This window comes from Dipodomys merriami, unplaced genomic scaffold (genome assembly GCF_024711535.1).
Source record: "Dipodomys merriami isolate MVZ:Mamm:240054 unplaced genomic scaffold, mDipMer1.0.p SCAF_1315, whole genome shotgun sequence".
NCBI classification, from domain to species: Eukaryota; Metazoa; Chordata; class Mammalia; order Rodentia; family Heteromyidae; genus Dipodomys; species Dipodomys merriami.
The window spans coordinates 168,880-189,227 of record NW_027202622.1 but is presented as its reverse complement, the minus strand read 5'-3'; the positions used below and the strand labels follow the sequence as shown (position 1 = coordinate 189,227).

The window sequence follows — 20,348 nt, the reverse complement described above, 5'->3', positions numbered from 1 at the left end:
GGAACAGTTCTCACAGCTTAAAAATAAGACATCAAGAACCAGAAATTGTGAGTGAAAAGTTGTGACACAACCTGACATTATACTGTTCGATTGCTAGGAGACCCAGAAGAGTAGAAAGAAAGAGGGGCAACAGGCTCAAAGTAACAGAAGAATCTTTTCCAAGAGAAGGGTAGATTTAAGACCCAATGGGTTTACCATCAGCTAGCCATCTTCTTGTGAAAGTTCAGAGTTCTCAGAAAGAAAAAAACTTATATACTTCTGAGTAAAAAACAGATAGGCAAAAATAAAATCTCACCTTTAAGGATAGCTTAGAAAAAGAAGTAAAATCTAAGGAATACCTTGACCTTGTTTCCAGAGAGCTGATAGGACAGTAAAGGATCTGTAGTTGGAGGCCCAGTTATTCTTTCAAGGGCTTATAGTGACTTCCAAGAGTGAGCTAAAAGATCCAGAGGTTGAGCAGTGCTTTAAACAGCCTCTCAGAACTAAAGTAATTGTACAGTACTAAAAGCATTGTTTCATAAGATTACAATAATTGATGCCTCAACTTTCCCATATATTTAAAATCCAGAAGGGTGCACTTTTAGAATAGAGGGAAGAAGAATCAGATGATCATAGGGACTTCAAGTTATCCTAGTCTTGAAATAAATGAAGGTACCCTGGAGTGCCAGAACTGCTTAGAACCAGGAGAAAGACAGCATCAGTCTAGGCCTCATCTAGTTTCCAAAAACTTTTTTTCCCCCTTGGTACTGGGATCAAACTCAGGGCTTTTCGTTTGCTCAAGTTCCTTGCTCAGCTGTGCTCTCCCACTTAAGCCACACTAAACAACCTGGCTTTTTTTTCTTTCCTCTCTTTTCTGGTTAATTGGAGGTGGAGTCTCACAGAATTTTTTGCCCAGTTTGGCTTTGAACTGTGATCTTCCAGGTCTCAGCTTCCTGAGATGCAAGCACCTGGTACCTGACTAAACAGTTTTTCAAGTGTTCTATTAAGCACAGATCTATAAATTCTTAGAACTATGAGGAGATAAGAAACATGAAGAGAAATAACAAGCAGTACAAATGCAAAGGGTGCTCTGGATATTAGAGTTAATTTAGCTCCAGATGCTAAAATAACTATTTTCTGTGTTGTAATGTGTGGGCTACTGTAACAGAATATTATAGATGGGGTAGCTTCAACAGCAGAAATTTATTTCTCACAGTTCTGGAGTCTGGGAATTCAAGGTCAAGGTGCCAGCAGATATACTATCTAGTGAGAGCTGGCTTGCTGTCTTTGCAGATAGCTGTCATGTTGTATCCACATGTTGCAGAGAGCAGAACAGAGGGAGCAAGTACTCTTGTTTCTTCTTTAAAGGCATCAATCCCATCATGAGACGTCTACTTTGATGACCTACTTGTCCCTGAGGCCTTACTTCCTAATATTATCACATTGAGAGTTAAGATTTTAATGTATTTTTTTTGGGGGGAGAGGTACATACAGTCTGTAACGTTGTGCTAAAGGGAAATAAAGATATCAGTGGGGCACTGGTGACTCACACCTGTCATCCTAGCTACTTAAGAGATTGAGATTTGATGATTGTGGTTCAAAGCCATCCTGCGCAGGAAAGCTCATTAGACTCTTACCTCCAGTGAACCACCAAAAAGGCTAGAATTGGAGCTGTAGTTCAAGTGGTAAAGTGCTAGCCTTGAGCAAAAAAAATTCAGGGACAGTGACCAGGCCCAGAGTTCAAGCTTCAGGACCAGCACAAAAACTAAAAATAGATATTGACTATTTCACTGGAGAACTTGAAACCATAAAAGGATCAAATAAATACTTTGAATTAAAAAAAATAACAAGAACCTAGGAATTAACTTAACTAAAGAATTGAAGGACCTCTATGATGAAAACTTTAAAATCTTGAAAAAGGAAATCAACACAGAACTTAAAAAATGGCAAAACCTCCCATGCTCCTGGATTGGAAAGATTAACATCGTGAAAATGGCAATACTTCCCAAGGCTATCTACAAATTCAACGCAATACCTATCAAAATTCCAACCTCATTCTTCAAGGAAATAGAAGAGGCAATCCAAAAATTCATATGGAACAATAAAAGACCACGAATAGCAAAAACGCTCCTCAATGGAAAGAACACTGCTGGAGGAATATCAATACCAAACTTCAAACTCTACTATAAAGCCATAGTAATCAAAACAGCTTGGTATTGGCATAAGAACAGACCTCAGGACCAATGGAATAGAATTGAAAACCCAGAAATGAACCTACAGACCTATAGCCATCTAATCTTCGATAAGGGAGCTAAAACAATAGAATGGAAGAAAGACAACCTCTTCAGTAAATGGTGCTGGCAAAATTGGTTAACTACATGTAGAAAACTTAAGCTAGATCCTTATATATCACCCTGCACCAGAATCAACTCCAAATGGATCAAAGACCTTGAACTCAAAGCAGACATTCTGAAAACATTACAGGATGGAATAGGAGAAACCCTAGGTCTCCTTGGCTCAGGCCGAAATTTTCTGAATAGAGACCCGGAAACACAACAAATCAAAGAAAGGTTGGACAAATCGGATTGCATAAAGTTGCAGAGCTTCTGCAGGGCAAATGACATAGCTAGCAAGATCAATAGAAAGCCCACGGATTGGGAGAAGATCTTTACTAGCCATACAACGGACAAGGGTCTCATATCTAAAATATACTTGGAACTCAAAAAATTAACCCCCAACAACAAATCCTCAAAGAAACAACTGCCCAATAAATAAGTGGGCGAAAGACTTAAAGAGAAACTTCTCTGAAGAAGAAAGAAGGATGGCCAATAGACACATGAAGAAATGTTCAACATCCCTAGCCATAAAAGAAATGCAAATCAAAACAACATTGAGATATCACCTCACTCCAGTTAGAACAGCAAAAATCAAGAACTCTAACAACAACAGATGCTGGAGGGGATGTGGACAGAAAGGAACCTTACTTCATTGTTGGTGGGAATGTAAACTTGTTCAACCACTTTGGAAAGCAGTATGGAGGTTCCTCAAAAGACTTCACATAGAACTCCCCTATGACCCAGCAATCCCACTTTTGGGCATTTACCCAAATGTTTACAAACAAGACCATACTAAAGCTACCAGCACAACTATGTTTATTGCAGCATTATTTACCATAGCTAAGATCTGGAACCAACCCAGAAGCCCCTCAGTAGTTGAATGGATCAAGAAAATGTGGTATATATACACAATGGAATTCTATGCCTCCATCAGAAAGAATGACATTGCCCCATTTGTTAGGAAATGGAAAAACTTGGAAAAAATTATATTAAGTGAAGTAAGCCAGGCCCAAAGAAACATAGGTCCCATGGTTTCCCTTATTTGTAATATCTAGTATATGTATGAGTCAAGCAGAAAAGGTCAGATAATGTGATGTCAGGAAAATGAACCCTTAGATGTGTATTTTAATGTTTTTTTCTTTCATGCATGTGTTTCTAACGCATTTATAAGATTATCTCTTTGTTGCTTTGTATGTCCCTCCCCCACAGTATAACCCCTGCTTTCACTCTATTTGATGTCAGTATAACTTGTGGAGGAGATGGGGGAAAACCAGTTGTTTAAGGATACAGGTAGACCTGTTGCAACAATGAGAAGTACAAGTTGTCATGTCCAAAACGAGCTTTACAACGTTGGTGCGGGGGGAGGGGGGGAGAAGGGGGGGGAAGGAGAAGGATTGGGATTGGGGGGGAGGGGGGAGGCTGGGAAGGGATGTGAAGGGTAAACAAAGGAGGAGGCTGCAATGCTTGGTAAGAAATGTACGCATTATCCTGCCCATGTAATTGTAACTCCTCTGTACAGTATGTTCACAAATAAAATAAAATTAAATTAAAAAAAAATAACAAGTTAAAAATCTGTATGGAAGCCGGGCGCTGGTGGCTCACGCCTGTAATCCTAGCTCAGGAGGCTGAGATCTGAGGATCGCGGTTCAAAGCCAGCCCGGGCAAGAAAGACCGTGAGACTCCTATCTCCAATAAACCACCAGAAAACCGGAAGTGGTGCTGTAGCTTAAGTGGTAGAGCGCTCGCCTTGAGCTGAAGAGCTGAGGGACAGCGCCCAGGCCCAGAGTTCAAGCCCCACGACCGACAAAAAAAAAAAAAAAAAAAAAAAAAAAAAGTATGGATCTATTGTAAAGATGCTGTACAGAGGGGTTACAGTTACATGAGTAAGGTAGTGAGTACATTTCTTGTTGGGCATTGTTACCCCCTCCTTTGTTGTTCTTCCTGACACAAGAAATCTGATGATTTTTAGATACAAGTTAATAAAAAAATGGAGAGGGAGGAAGGGAAGGTGAGGCAGGGGAGACAAATAGAAAGAGGAAACAATAAAATAAACATGAGACTATCTAATGCATTAATTTAATTAATTTTGTGGTCAAGAAGAAACAAAGAACCAGAAAAGTTAATCAGATGTTCCTAGATACTACATAGTGAAACAGGAAACACACACACATACACACACACACACACACCCTTCTAGTAGCACTACACACACACACACACACACACACACACACACACACACACACACACACACACACACACACACACACACACACACACACACACACACACACACACACACACACACACACACACACACACACACACACACACACACACACCCCTTCTAGTAGCACTAATTTTAGACTGACTTGTGGTTTTATAAAAGAACAGATAGAAATCTAGAGACAATATATTTAAAAGTCTTACAGAAAATAATTACTTAGAGGAAATATCCTTAGAAATTCTGGTACAGTAAAGATATTTTGAAACAATAAAAGCTGAAAGAATGAAACAATAAAAATGAAAGTTGTGTTAGCCCCAGGCTCTTTAATAAGGAAGCTTCTTATAATTGATGACATTCATAGTTTAATGAAAGTGGGTTTTGTTTTTTTATAGTGCCTTTTGTAATTAGGGAGTGTGTTAGTGAAATGTAATAATTTTTTTCTAGAGACACTTCTGTGATAGAAATATCTTAGACTTGTAATCTGTTTCAAAATTTGATGCATTTTCCTAACTGAACTGGTTCTACAAGGTATTGTTAGTTCTGAAAAGTAGCTTTTATTAACTTTGCATTTGATATCAATTTTAGAAGGAGAATAACTTGAATTACCTTTTTAAAGCTTTATTTTGCTGTAAAAATTTAAATTTATTTTAGCATTCATCCAACCACGCACTAAAGCTTGTGGGACACCAAACACTCAGCTGTATTATCTGTAGGTCACAGACATGTAGAGCTGTCTTAGACTTTGTGATCCCTAGGCTTAGTTTGGTAGAATTCCATTAGTTATTAAGGTCCAGTTGTAGGGTATACAGTCAGTCCTGTCTGAGATTGCCAGTTCTGTATTCCATTCCTAGGACATGGAAAGCCATCCTTAAAGATGCAGCCTTCTCCTGTACTGATTGTCCCACTGTCTTGTGAAGTAAAAGGAGGAAGTTTTTAAAATTACTTCTCTGCAACAACAATTGACAGATTGATCATCTGATCCTTTTGAGTGTTACTTTTGTTTTATTTTGTTTGGAGCTGATAACTAAGTAGAGCCTGTTCTAAAACAATTGACATTTCTTTCCCATCTTCCTTTTATAGCTTGCAGTGAGTTGAATACTCCATCGCTAGATCGAAAACCAAATAGTTTTGTAGCAGTGAGTGTTACTACCCCTCCTCAGGCATTCTGGACAAAGCATGCACAAACAGAGATCATTGAGGTGGGTGCTGTTAGTATCCTTTCCTGGAGGAAGCTGGAGTTGTACTTGTGTGTTATTCATAGCATTGGTGAAAGAGCTGTGCAGATCCTGGGCATCTGTAGCTGTAATTATAATTATGTGAATTGTTTTTCTAAAAACAACAAAAAGTAAGAAAATTTATTAGAAATTAAAGGCAAAATTACATAATTTAAAGTTTAGATCTTGTCAGGTGTGATAGAAAATAGGTCCTTTTTGGGGCCAGGAAGGTGGCTCAGTGGTAGAATGCTTGCTTTACATGCATGAGGCCCTGGTTCGATTCCTCAGCACCACATAAACAGAAAAAGCCGGAAGTAGTGCTGTGGCTCAAGTGGTAGAGTGCTAGCCTTGAGCTGAAGAGCTCAGGGACAGCGGTCAAGTCCACAACTGACAAAAGGTCTTTTTTGAAATCCTAAATCAGATCCAAGAATATCACTTTCAGAATGTCCTAGTGGATTCAGTTTACTTTTATCTTGGATGAAACAGTCTTTGTTCTACTTCATTTTCTTGACAGAAATATATGTTTTCAAAGACTAACTTTCAATTGGTTTATTACCAAAGAACAATTTTCCTCAATTCCTTTGCTTTTCCAGTTTCCAGATTCTTAGCAGAGTATTTATTTTTGTATATTCACCTGTTTGGTCATTTTCTCTGAAGATGATATGCTATTTATAGATAATACCTGCAAGAGAAATAAGAATGTGTGATTACAGACATGGTAGAGATGGCACGAAAATGTAAGCCTAGATTTTTATTCTGCCTGGGTAGTCAGAGGCAGCCTTCACCAGGGATGTATTAGGGAGAGGCTGAATCAAGGGAGACCCCGGCAACCTTCCCCTCCCCCAGGTGGCGCTGTCCAGCAGACATTGAGACACTACATCTTATGTTGTTGGGAACTCCCAGTCAGAGACATTGTAATAGATTCAAACAGGACCAAGTAACCATTACTCTTGAGAAAGGGTATATAAATATTAAGGAATTTGTGGACAAGGCTATGCTACCAGGAAATAGCTATTTTTGATCTGGAAACTAGCAGCTGGTCCTGGATAACTTCTAAAAAGTCAGCTTTAATTATTCCAAACACAGGGTTCTAGAAATAAGCAACTTAGGCCTTTCATTCCTCTTCTGTGTGATTGTTTGTACATCTTAAATTAACAGTCCCAAGTTGTAGGTCCAAATATATAATCTACAAAGTTGTAACACTAAGAACATTCTTGGATCTTAAATACATTTCAGTTTTAGAAAGTTTTTCTTTCTTGTATAAAGCCTTAGAAATGAGTCCCAGCACAGCTCATGTAGTGAGTCTATTGGTTGTGTCTGGGTCTGTAACATTCTAGGTCAGACTACATTTTCCTCTTTTGGAAAGGTTTTTGCTTATATGTATTCACTTATGCCACCATTAGCATTTAGATACCAAACAAGTAAAAGTGTTGGTTGCTCATTCTTAAAATGTTAGTATATTTAAAAAACAATTACTTAAAAAAATCTAGCTCTGATAATATTCTTTTCTATTCTAGGGAACCAACAATCCTATATTTCTAAGCAGTATTGCCTTCTTTCAAGACTCACTTATCAATCAGATGACACAAATCAAACTATCTGTGTATGACGTCAAAGATAGATCTCAGGGAACAGTTAAGTAACACGGGGTTCATGGGACTTTTTTTCTCTACAGATATGCTATAATTTGAGTGAGAATTGATCACAAGAGTTATTTTACTATTGGCTCACAAATTAACTCATGCCTATAAACGTATTTGTCTTTGGGAATTCTTTTCTGAGCATGCCTATTGCATTTCTGAGAGGAAGGTGGGAGATATGGTGAGAACTAACCAGACTCCCATGGGCCACAAAAATTTGACCAGAGGCAAAACAAGTATGCTTATGCTGCATCTCCCTCCTCTTCCTCAGATGTATTTACTGGGCTCTGGAACATTCATTGTCAAAGATCTGCTCCAGGACAGGCATCACAGGTTACATTTAACACTAAGGTTGGTATTCAGTTTTATTCCTTTGGAAGGATCTGGAATCAAGGGTCCAGGGACACACAGAATAAGACCCCATTCTTATTCTGAGAGAACACACAGGCTCTTTCCAGAACTAATCTGGAGTGGGGCAGTGGTTGTTCTCTGAGGTGAGGCAAGATGAACCTCTCCACCCATCAGAGGGCCTGTCACAATAGAAACGTGCAAGCAGATGTCTGCAGGACAATGTGCTAAGAATATCCATAGGAGATATAAGCCCAGCTGTAATTGGGTATCCTGACTGCTGACAGGACAAGAGCCCTGCAGCAGTCCTTAGTGTGTACAGAGAACTGGATTCAGGAATCTTAGGTCAAGTGAGGGATCATGTGAGAGAAAGGGCTGTTTGAGAAAATATTTACATAGATTATATGCCAGAACTAAGTCTAGTCGGGTCAGAGAAATGAACATCTTCATTTTGGAAAAAACTTAAAGATGATTGAACAGATGGCACAGGAAAGACTTTCCCAGGCCTGAGAACAGTAAGAATGAGAGAAAGTCATAAAGGAAATGGTAAGTAAATGGTATGATAAAAACATTTAGAACTGGGCTGAATTAGGCAATGTAAAGGAACACCTGAGGCTCCCCTGGTTGCCTAAGATAAGTTGGTCCCAGGGGCTGGCAGCATCTCTGGAGCACCACTAACTCCTCCAGTGGGAAGTTCCTCTGACTTCACCAGGCAAGTCTTTCCCAGCCCTAGTCAGACATAGATCTCTGTTGTGTCCTGTGGTTTCTGTGTTTGCCTCCCTTCAAAGGTATATAACAGTGAGTGGTGATGACTGGTTGATCAACTGGCTGGGCCTTGCTGCTCTAGGACCATAAAGGCACAGGATGGTTGAGCTTTGAGGTTAAGCAGAAAACAAGTACAGTCTCAGTGCAGCTCATCAAAACATATTGTTTGTTGCAGGTCTGCAGAGAGTGATCGTGTGGGTAACATCACAGTGATTGGCTGGCAGATGGAGGAGAAGTCAGACCAGCAACCCCCTGTGACCCGGTCTGTAGACACAGTCAATGGAAGGGTAAGTAGATGCTTTCCTCTTCTCCCACAGAGCCTTGTGGATCTATCCTTGTGGAGATAGCCTCTGTACTCAGCAAAAGACAGAACCTGCTGATTAATGCTGCACCCCTTGGAGTACTCTGGTCCTCTCCAGGCATGGCTTCTAGTAGGGAGAAAGGTCTCCTGCCCTGGCCTATGAAACTCTGGTGTCCTAGAGCTTTCCTCTGCTCTCTGCACCATACTGGCCACTTTTAATGAGCAGGAACAAGAAGACAGGAAATTGGCCAGGGTGTGGTGAGTGGCATGCCAATGAAGAGATGATAGAGACCTGGGTCCTCCATTATAATCTGGTAGTAACTGTCTCTCCCAGACATTGACATGCCCCAGTCACCTTGCATACTGCCTTCTTTTCAGCATCTTTTCCTTCCATCTTTCCTCTCCTTCTCTCCTGCATGCACCTATACACACAGTCTCTCATAGACCACATGCCCTCAAATGAAAATTCTAATTTAAGAGCCCCAACACTAAGTAGTCATTGCTATAAAGATATTTTGTTTCATCTAAAACACTATCCTGAGAAACCCTTGTCATCATTTTGCATATTAGAATTATGAAACACAAGGTGAAATGACTTATAAGACATTGGTATGAGGAAAACTGGCCATGTTTGGAAAATGCTCAGAATACTGAGAGGGGAATTAATGTGTATGTGGTTTGGGCAGCATATTCATTGTAGAGTTAATGATTTGCATGTATTGAGTTCAGGTATTATGTATGGGATCTCCATTTCTGTGGGCTCTGCAGTCACCTGAGTTTCAGATTTCTTGTGTTTTATCAGATGGTTCTGCCTGTTGATGAGAGCCTGACTGAGGCATTGGGAATCCGATCCAAATATGCTTCATTGCGAAAAGACACTTTACTGAAATCGGGTGGGTACTCTTGCCACTCTTGTGAGTGTTCACTTAGTCCTATGGTCACCTCCTGCTCCTACCTTCTGTGATTGTTATAGCCACATCCTGATCATTACCTGTCTCCTGCTCATCAATGTGACATTCTTTCTCCTTTCATATTGAATTCAGTGATACGCTCCCCGCCTCAGCTTTTTGCACTTTAGAGTTAGTCATCTTCCGGGACAAGAAGATTGCATGTAATAGAGGAGGAGCATCAGGTATAGTCAGTTCATGGGGTTTGTTTTATGTGCTTAAACTCCCTTGAGAAGACTGGAGAGAGGACTTGATGCTGCCAGCATCACTGAAAGCCTGAATGGGAGGACCCATGGGTCTTTGGCCAGCTTACCCAGAGCCTGTCTCCCTTGCCTTCCTACCTTAGTGTTTGGAGGCGCCATCTGCCGCATGTACCGATTCCCAACCACTGATGGCAACCACCTGAGGATCCTGGAGCAGATGGCAGAGAGTGTGCTCTCCCTGCATGTGCCCCGGCAGTTTGTGAAGCTCCTACTAGAAGAAGATGCAGCCAGGTAAGGTCACATGGAAAGGGTGACCATCCATCACCCCATTACACATATCTTTTCCTATCTAAGATACAGTAGGTAAAGACAGGCTAGGCTGCAAACCCTTCCTGCTGCTTGCCTGTGGCCTTAGCTTGCCAGAGTCTCAGTAGTTCATGTGTATTTTTCATCCTTGATAAGGATTTCATTAGACATTGTGCTTGAAGCCCCAGAGGTGTGCCCAACACTCAGTGCCTCTTCATTCTCTTCTCACATATCCTTCAGAATGTTACAGATAGCTGGTTATTCTTTAGTCATAGCTGCCCAGTTGTTTTCTAGAGTGGGGTACTTATACTCTGGGTGGTCACCAGGAATGATCAGAAAGGGAGGGAGAAGGGAACCACTTTCAGGTGTGCTAGATAAGTTAGTGTATGCCCAACACTGAAAGGGAGCTGTGGCTGAGCACCAGTGGCTCACACCTGTAATCCTAGCTACCCAGGAGGCTGAGATCTGAGATTCTTATCTCCAGTTAATCATCAAAATGCTGAAAGCAGAGCTGTGGCTCAAGTGGTAGAGCAAAAAGGCTCAGGGACAGTGTGCCTAGACCCTGAAGCCAAGCCCCAGGACTGTCATTCCCATAGTAGAAAAAGAAAAAGGGAGCTGGGGGAAGAGAGAGGTGAGGCAGGTCTTTGGGATATAGCAGCATTAGCTGACCTGAAGGCAAAGGGGACAGCCATGTGCAACACAGAGGTAAAGACATCCTAAGAGAGTGGCTAACAGCAGAGATAGACAGGGCTCCTGTGCTCTGTAGTAGCCTGAGACCGGCAGACTGGTGGCTGGCAGGGAATGAGAATCTTGGTTTCAGTGTAGCTCCAACTTCATTGGGTTTTATTTTACATTAGGTTTGCTACTTTAATAATAATAAAATGACAAAACTTTAAAAAAAATGTTATACAATTTGATTCCTAAAAACTTGCGTCTAATTGTTTTTCCTTTCAAAGACATAGCACCCTGTAATTTCTATTTCCTGCAGGCAATCACTTAATGGTTGTAATGTTTACTGCTATATATTAAATTTTTTTTGCTCTGTGCTAGTCCTAGGGCTTGAACTCAGAGCCTGGGTGCTTTTTGTTCATGGCTAACATTCTACCACTTGAGCTACAGCTCTAGTTCTGTCTTTTTGTTGGTTAACTGGAGATAAAGGTCTCGCAGACTTTCTTACCTAGGGCTGGCTTCAAACTGTAATCCTCAGGTCTCAGCCTCCTGAGTAGCTAAGACTACAGGCAGGAGCTACTAGCGTCCGGCTTACCTGCTGTCTTTATATATACGTTTAAAGAGCCCTCTATCATTTTCTGTGATTAGTTACTGATTTCCTGTGATGAGGTACTTAGGCCTTTGTTATCTGTTATCTGTTGTCTATTGTTGTTGTTGTTTAAGAAACCAAGATGTTTTTTTAAATTAATTAATTTGGGGGGGGGGCAGTTCTAGGGCTTGAACTCAGGGCGTGGGCACTGTCTCTGAGCTTCATTTGTTCAAGGCTAACATTATACTACTTTCAGCCACCGGGCCACTTGTGGCTTTTTCTGTTGATGTGGTACTAAGGAATCAAACCCTGGGCTTCATGCATGCTAGGCAAGCACTCTACCACTAAGCCACATTCCCAGCCCAGTTGTACAGTTTTAAAATTACATCTTGTATTATTGTTGTTTCAATTGTGTAGTTACTATTGCTGAGCTAAGGAGTTCATATTCAGCTCTGACTTACAGCCTACATTTTTCTGGAGATAATTTGTCAACTCTTCTCCTTTTCCCCTGTCCTCCATGCCTTTGTCAGGCACATACATAGAAGTCAAGGCTGGAGCCAGTCCTTGTCTTCCTTTCATAGGCAGCAAAAGGAAGAACAGTCAAAGGTACCATTTCATAATAGTCCTTTTCCCATTCCCCGAAATGATGACATTGAGTCCAAGGGACTGTTGACTACAGCATCCATTGCTGAAGAGCCAGCTCTAGGCTTCAGCCCAGTAGTGGGGTAGGAGTAGAAAGTCTGCACCTGATCAGAACCTGGAAAACAAGGAGACACTGTCCTGATAGCCACTGAGGAGAAAGATGGGGAGGCATGTGGAAAATTCCCTCATGGCAGTTACTGACATGTCTCCAGTCCCTTTCTTCTGGACAGTCACACATCATCTTACTCAGCTTCAGGAAAGCTGTGCCAGTGTCAGAGTGGTATTTGCAAGGTCACCAGGATACCACTCCAGAGCCAACTTCCTGACAGCCTCTTCCCTCTCACTATTTCCACTGTTTCTCTTGAACATTCTACTGAGTTCCTAAAAACCTTTTGGTACATTTTCTCATGTGATCTCTCTTTCAGGTAGCTGTTTGTCTACCTTCCCTTCAGTTGCTTTTTAGGTTGGCTAGTACTCTGCTATCAGTGCTCCTTTCATGTGCATCTTGTTCTTTTAGTCAAGATTCCTAGATTTCTCTGACGAGGTGAGCTATCCCCAAGGCCTGACAAGTGTGTCTTCTTTGCAGAGTATGTGAGCTGGAGGAGTTAGGGGAGCTGTCTCCTTGCTGGGAAAGCCTTCGGCGTCAAATCGTCACCCAGTATCAGACAGTTATCCTCACATACCAGGAGAACCTGACTGACCTTCATCAGTACAAAGGTGGGTATGGCCCATCTTCTCCAAGCACATGCACTCCCTACTTTCCTGGCCAGAGGGGTGGAGCCTAGGATCACTTGCACACTCTTACTGACAAACTTGAATAGGTTTTAAAAAATAGATTTTATATAGGTGTGAATTCTTTCAAATATACCTTTTCAGATTTTAATTAAAAAGACAAATCAGTTAGTTGCACTGAAAGCCCTTCTTGATGCCATCTACCAACACAATCACTACAGGGTAAGATTCAGAGGAGACAGAACCACAAGCTATTAATGGTTTATGTAATATCTTCATCTTGCTTTAATATCACTGAAATGACCAAAAGCATATAGGCCATCTGCCTTGAGATGAAACAGTTCTATAGAATTTCTGGTTTAATTATGCATTTCTACTTTATTGAGCATATAAATTGTCAGAATAGAACTCTATATTTTAAGGCTAAAGATAGAAAGGGAAGTGTAAACACTGTTTTTTTTTTTTCTTCTTTTTAAAAAATTTTCAGTGCTGAGGATCAAACCTCAGGTCTTGCACATGGTAAAACTCTGCCATTGAGCTGCAGCCCTTGCCCTACATTCTTTATTCTTGAAAGATGCCATTTGATTTCTAAAACTTTCAGGTTAGATTTAGAAAACTGTTCTTAACACTTAATAGAATGTATTTTTTGGTTTTCATTAGTTCATTTATGGCTTCAGTATTTCAAATAATTCTCTATCTTCTTATTCTGTCTTTCTTCCACTGTATACTTTCCTTAAATTATTTCAGGGTTTAAGGAAATAACATAAGCCCTTATTGCGGTTTTGACACAGAACATAAAAACATGTCCATAAACTTGGGTAAGAAAAGCTAAATATAGGTATGACAAGATGGTAGTATATGAGGTTGATTTGATCCTGAAGAATAAGTCTTAAGTACATTGCTAAGAGAAATGACAGCATTTGTCTGAAGAAGCAAGAAATCGACCAATGCTGGACAAATGCTCCCTGGGTAAGTGTGAAAGTCATATAACTTTAAGTTTTCTGGAATAGATCTTCTCAAATGTTATCCCAATCTTCTGAGAACCTTGTATAATGCATGTCTGGAAGTTTTCATTTCTCACAGCATCTTGGTATTTTTCACCTTAACTGCTGGTGTGAGGGCCACAGTGTGAGTATCAGGCCCTAGAGACTAATTCCTGTGACAAGACATAAAGCATAGGCTGCTGATCTGCACAGTGACAATCAAACTTTACTGTTTTATATGAGTTGCAATGTTTATTACTTCTACAGTTGTGTCATTTTAATTCTTGGTTAGGTCTATGGTTCTTCACTTAAGTAGTTATGGATTCTGAATTCTGATTAAAGAACTAAGATTTTAGATACTGATTATAAAATATCACCCAACCTTCTTACCCAACCAAGCATACCCAAAGACATTTGTTGAGGTCTGTGTTCTGTTGCATTTACTCATCTGCTTGGACCTGGAATGATGAGCACACCTTTCCATCACTTTTCAGAATTGAGTTGCATTGCACTAGGTGATCCAGTTTCTCAGATCCTGGGTGCTGGCACTCTGGAGTGAGGACAGGTAGTTTCTGTCATGGACCTGTTCACTTTTTATAGTGGTGCTGGCATTGTGTTGTCCAGGATCACATCTCTGTGGCAAGTCTTTGAGTTTCAAGCTGAGTCTTAGGAGGAACTGGTTTCCCCTGGCTCTGTTTATCACCTAAGCACTCAGAATCAATCTTGTGGCCAGTAAGTAGCCCTCAGTAAGTAGCCCTCCAACCCACCATATAGAAATGGAATGTGTTCATGGACAACCCTAGGCCATTATTGTGACATGCAGCCAACATGCATTAACAGACCTGAAGAGCCATTTACCTCCTTGCTGTTCATAATAAATGTTGATGACCTTTATTTTCTTATTTCAATTTCTCAGGTCCTTCTTTTAAAGCAAGTAGTTTGAAAGCAGATAAAAAGTTAGAATTTGTTCCCACAAACCTTCACATACAAAGGATGAGAGTTCAAGATGACGGAGGATCAGGTACCTATTTTTCTGTTCTTGTGGTTGAATTACATTTCATTTCTCTCTCTCTCCTCTCTTTCCTCTCTCTCTTCTCTCCATACTTGGTTTTTGAGCTACCCCAAATCTGCTCCAGTTTTCCTGCCACTGGGGGTTTTTGGGAAAAAAAATACATATCCCATCAAGATGACTTTTAAAAGTTTCAGTTAAAGAGCCTCAACCTGCAGATGCTGGTGACTTATGCCTATAATCCTAGTTACTTGGGAGGCTGAGGATTGTAGTTTGAGGACAGCCAGGCAAGAAAAGTTCCTGGTGTGCACCATTATTCCTAGCTTCATGGGAGCTGAGATTGGGAGGGTGGTGGCTCTAGGACAATCCCAGGCAAAACAGTCCACAAGACTCTCTTAATAGAAGTAGCTGAGTACATGCCTGTTATTCCCATCTGGGAAGCCTAAAGTAGGCAGATCTTATCCAGATTTGCTCCTAGGTAGGAAGTGAGAAGCTAGCTCTAGTGCAGAAGAGAGCTAGTGTCATGTTTCTCAGCAGTAGAATATCTGCCTACCAAATATGAAGCCCTGAGTTTAAACTCCAGTACCACCAAATAATGAAAAAGATGCTGGGTTATACTAAAAAGCCACTGATGCCTATGATCCTAACGGCTTAGGAAGCTGAAATCTGAGAAACAAGGTTTTGAAACTGGTCCAGGCAGACAAATCTATGGGATTTACCTGTAATCAGCCAGTCTGCCTCCTGCCTCCCCCAAAGTAATTCAAAGTGGAGTGTGGATTAAGTAGTTTAGTGCCAACCAGGAGCCAAAAAGCCAAGCAAAAGCTGGGTACTGAAGTTCAAGACCTAATACCAGCACAAAATAAAATGATCCCCAAACCCTTTTCATGTCTCTCCTCTTCCCAGATTCCTTTTCTGTTTCTGTGGCAGAAAGTTGCCCATCAGTTATCCTTTCCCAGGAGGCATAGAAATGAACATTTTCATAGCTTCCTACAGCCTCACATGGCTTCATTTTGAAACCCTAGGCTCTTCTTTTTGCTGAGATGATGGTGCTGGACTCCAGCAGGTCCTCAGGTGGCTAGGGTATAAGATTAGGGAGTTAAGGCTGCTTGGATATAGATTGGAAGGCACAATCCCAGAGAACTGTGCACATCCTTGTAACTGGCTTGTCTGCAGGCCTGAGTCTGGAGTAACAGAAGAACTTTCTGTCATTTAGATCAGAATTATGATGTTGTCACTATCGGAGCACCAGCAGCACACTGCCAAGGTTTTAAGTCAGGAGGTCTTCGCAAAAAACTACACAAATTTGAAGAAACCAAGAAACAGTAAGTAGGAGGAAGCGGGGTTTGTGGTCCTTGTACAGCTGTCTGATGCTTCCCAGTTAAAAAAAAAATCAGTATATGAACATAAAACATTCAGCTATTCGATCTGCTTTTGCGTGGCGGAGGAGCTGCCTTAGAGACCCTGTGCTGCTCTCTCTGTGTGTGTGTGTGTGTGTGTGTGTGTGTGTGTGTGTGTGTGTGTGTGTGTGTGTGTGTGTGTGTGTGTGTGTGTGTGTGTGTGTGTGTGTGTGTGTGTGTGTGTGTGTGACAGCTGAGTTGGTAATAAAATACCTCATTAATGATACCATCCTTTCAAAATGTGCAGCAACTGCAGTCCACCTCTGAGTGGTCAGGCAGAAGGCCTGTTGGACTCTGCTGGCTCAGTGTCTTTTGAAGTCACTGATTAGTCAGTGGAGCACCAGAATCATACATTGTCCTTCCTTGAAAGACAGCAGTGATAAGTATTCCTACTGTTGAAAAGATGCAGGAAGCTGCCTGCAGCTTCTGTCCTGAGTAGAAAATTTCCAGGTAGACAAGATGGGGAAAGGTGTCTCAGATGAGGACATGATAGATAATTACATGCAATGAGAGAAAAGCTGAACATGGCTAGCCTACTCTGGGATGAGCTGGATTTTGGCCAGCAGGGAGACAGGCTAACAAGATCTAAGTATGACCCTGGGGAGCTCAGGTTCCTACCCAAGAGGTCATATCAGCACACATCATTTGGGTAAGCAGTGCCTGGAACTAGCCAAAGAAGGTACTGGGAATATAGATCAAGGTATTGACCAAGTCTTTGTTGGGGAGTGCCACAAATCTAAGCTGTTATATTAGGCATGCAGGAGATATTCCCTGCTGATCTAGAATGTCACTGGCCACATTTAAGTTGATCAAGGGGGTACAAATAAAAAAATGGGGATGTGAATACAAATAAGAAATGGGGATATTAGGACTTTGGACAAATCACAAATCATTGAATTAGAGGAAGCAGCACAAAGTTCTCAGAGAGAATAATATATGTGTAGGCTATGAGGGAAGAGCACTGGTGGGGTGGGTTGTGAAGAAGATGAAGAAGCAGGACCAGGCACTTCATCCCAGAAAGGAGAAGAGGAGCAGAAGGGGTTGCAGAGAGGTGAGAAGGGACAATCTAAAACTATCAGTGGAAACTCCTCTGTCGAATATGATCTTGAAAGGTTCTGATTTACCAACTGAGAACGGAATGCTTTGAGAGAAAACTCAGGGAGTACCCAAAGAATCTTGAAAGATGATCGGTGAAGGAGAGCTATAGCACACATGCCCAATTCTGCTGCCAGGACTCTGCTTGAGAGAATTGACCATAAACTGCAGCATGGAGGAGAATATTAGATTTGTGGCCAAGAGACAGGGGGAGGGAAGGAAGGGTGAGAGAAAACAGCATTCCTGATGTGGGCAAGGATGGATGCCTAAGCAGGGAGTAGAAGGAAGTACATTCTGAAAATTCAGTATTCAAATGTGTGCCTAAGCTGTCCCATGCTAGCCCAGAGCTGAGTGAGCCCAGAGGATGGAGGAAGTGAGGAAGGGCTGGGGTCAGCATTAGAATCTCAGCATTTTCTGAGATGTCCCCAGAAAGCCTATTTGACCTTGATTAATCCCCACCAAGCAGGCAGACCAGGTGATCAAACTTGCCTCAGTACTCACTGTCCTCAGTGTTGTTCTAAGGAATAGGAAGAAGATGAAGCTTTCTGTGTGTGCCCACCCCATCTCTGCACAGTCAGCCAGAAAGTGTGTACCTGTGCAATTGCTTGTTGCTGTGTGGAGACAGTGAGTGTGTGATTTGGGATGGTGTGGGGACCCTAAAAGAGAAAGTTTATTCATTCCATATGGCCAACAAGATGGGCCTCCTGACTGTCCCTGTCCCCAGGAAGGTCAGTGTTGACACTTTTACTCTTTGTATTAGCATAAGAACTACTTATCTTCACAAGTCTAGCTGTAGTGTTTTCCAATATGTAATGCAGTTGTTTTATTTCCTATTAGTGTCATAAAAGCCCTTACAGACAGGGTTCTCATCATGTGAGCTTTCCTTCAAAGGCAGGTATTTCTTGCCTTCAATGGGATGTCCTCTGTGGCTTGAGTACAGACCAGGGAGTTGTTTGAGTAAATAAGCACGTTGGGCTCTTAAGTTTAGCTGTCCTTATACTCCTGGCCTCAAATAATTCAAAGCATCTTGACAAAAAGTAACTTGGCTTTTAATTTTTTGTTTTGTGTTTGGTATTTGCTAACTCCTAATATTTCATTTTGGTTCTTTTCTTTAGCAGTTTTGAGGAGTGTTGGTGAGTTTTCTGTCTGTGGAGAGAGTGTCTGTTGGTTCTCGCTCTCATGTGGAGAAAGCCTATGCTGTCCCACACCCTGCCTAGGGGTTGTTTTACCCCCTGGTGCCATGTGCTCTTAGTTACTGAGCTCTCCATTCCAACTGCAATGTTCTTGGATAATGAATAGCCACTCTTCAGTCTACTGCTTGTCTTCCCAACCTGGTAGAAGGTCATTATTGTGCTATCTTTATAGGACCCAGTTCTGTTTCTTCCAGGCGGTAGAATAGCCCAGCCCAGTGAGGGGCCTGGGTGCTAGGATGTCACATCAACCCACCAGTATGGTATTCGAAAATCCTTTTAAGAACTTTGAGGATTCTCAGCTTTCCCTTCATCTTCCCCTCTGTACTGATGAAGTCAGCTTATGTTTTCATGCCATTTATTAGCATTAATTGGCAACCAGAGGCCATCATATCTAGACCTAGGGTTCCCCAGGTCCAGAACAGGGGCTCTGTGGTGGCACTTTATTCAGAGGCCTCTGTAGCCCTTGGGAAATGCTGCCACTTTTGAGTGACTCATGAGGCTCCAAAGCTGTGACTGGGTCCTGCCTAAGATGCCAGGACTGGATTCATCTGGTAGTAGGAAGTTCTGAGGACCCCAGTACATCTAGGGTAAGGCCTCTTAAGCTTTCCCTTGAGAGAGCAAGGGAGGACATGTGGGCAAGGCATCTGGAAAGGGCTCCCACTGCTTCTGGCTCAGTGAGGAGATGCATAGCTACTGTGCAGGCTCCCTCCCTTCTTTGCTGAGGTCCCATGGAAGGCTCTGCCTTTCCAATAGCAGGATGAGTCAAGTTCTAAGAGGTTGGATCTGAAAGATGTGGCAATGGGCAATGGGAAGCTGAGAGTCAAAGGCACGACTGCTCCTTGGGAAGTCCAGCTCCAATATTTTAAGTGATTCTTATATGGGAAGCTCTCCAAGTTCTCTCTCAACTGAGGAAACTTGACATTTCATAGCCCAGCTGGGACCTGGTTACCTCACCCCTCCATCCTCTTTTTCATATAGAAGATATTTCTGAGACAGGTTGGGGAGGAAGGACATTTCTGCCTGGGAGACAGACAGAAATTTCTGCCTTGAGGACTAAATCCCAGGCCAAGAGCAGTTGGGACCCTGTGTGGGACCTAGCTCCATGGGTGTCTCCACAGAATGACTGTTACTCCTCCATTGCCAGACAGTTCTGGCCCACACCCAACTGCTCTACACTTACATTTACATATACCTGCGGTTTAGCCCCTGAGCCCTCTCAGAATAGGTCTGAGTCAGTGGGCCTCATGGGGGCCTAGTGCAAAGCCCCCAAACCACTGTCTCCTGGGGCTGCCCCAAGAAGAACTAGTTAGCCCAGGTAGTGGGACTGAGAGGCCTCTTCCCTGAAGTTAAGCCTTTCTATGAAGGTCTGTGATGCCAAGCAGTAACTCCTCTGCAGCCCCATCCCACCTTCTTCATGTGGCTGCCTGTTTTTAAAACTAGGTATTGAGCACATGTGCTTGTAGATCTCTGTTATCCTTGCACAGCAGCTCTTTGAAATTTTCCTTTTCTCACCCATACCACATGCTTTCTAAGATCAGACCCAGGTGCTATTGTTAGGAAATGACTTTTCAGAGCACAGGAGTATGCCTTGAGGTGGGTATGTACCTGTTGGAGTGTGCACAGCCACGTACATACACAAAAGTAGATGTATGTACAACACATACTCTATCTGGACTTTAAATATTGAGAGCCTGGGAAGAATAGGTTTAACAAATTTTACTTTGAGATATTATTTTGAGATATTCAAGCCTAAATTACTAAATATGGCAGCTA

At 41.9% G+C, this 20,348-nt stretch overlaps 1 protein-coding gene across 8 annotated transcripts in view; it reads left to right on the top strand.

Annotated features, from left to right (window-relative positions):
- The first annotated feature begins 5,619 nt into the window (after positions 1–5,619).
- Positions 5,620–20,348, top strand: part of LOC138825022 (inositol polyphosphate-4-phosphatase type I A-like) — a 56,020-nt gene continuing 41,291 nt past the window's right edge. For 3 of the 8 annotated variants that reach the window (XM_070019375.1, XM_070019380.1, XM_070019378.1), the window contains exons 1-10: positions 5,660–5,741; positions 7,274–7,390; positions 7,668–7,747; positions 8,685–8,796; positions 9,613–9,703; positions 10,104–10,251; positions 12,753–12,883; positions 14,798–14,902; positions 16,104–16,212; positions 18,498–18,515. In XM_070019375.1, the coding sequence (XP_069875476.1) occupies positions 7,337–7,390; positions 7,668–7,747; positions 8,685–8,796; positions 9,613–9,703; positions 10,104–10,251; positions 12,753–12,883; positions 14,798–14,902; positions 16,104–16,212; positions 18,498–18,515 (848 nt within the window). In that variant the 5' untranslated portion in view covers positions 5,660–5,741; positions 7,274–7,336. Of the gene's footprint in view, positions 5,742–7,273; positions 7,391–7,667; positions 7,748–8,156; positions 8,291–8,684; positions 8,797–9,612; positions 9,704–10,103; positions 10,252–12,752; positions 12,884–14,797; positions 14,903–16,103; positions 16,213–18,497; positions 18,516–20,348 lie in introns of those variants that run through there. The other 5 variants (XM_070019376.1, XM_070019382.1, XM_070019381.1 and 2 more) reach the window with 4 other exon arrangements.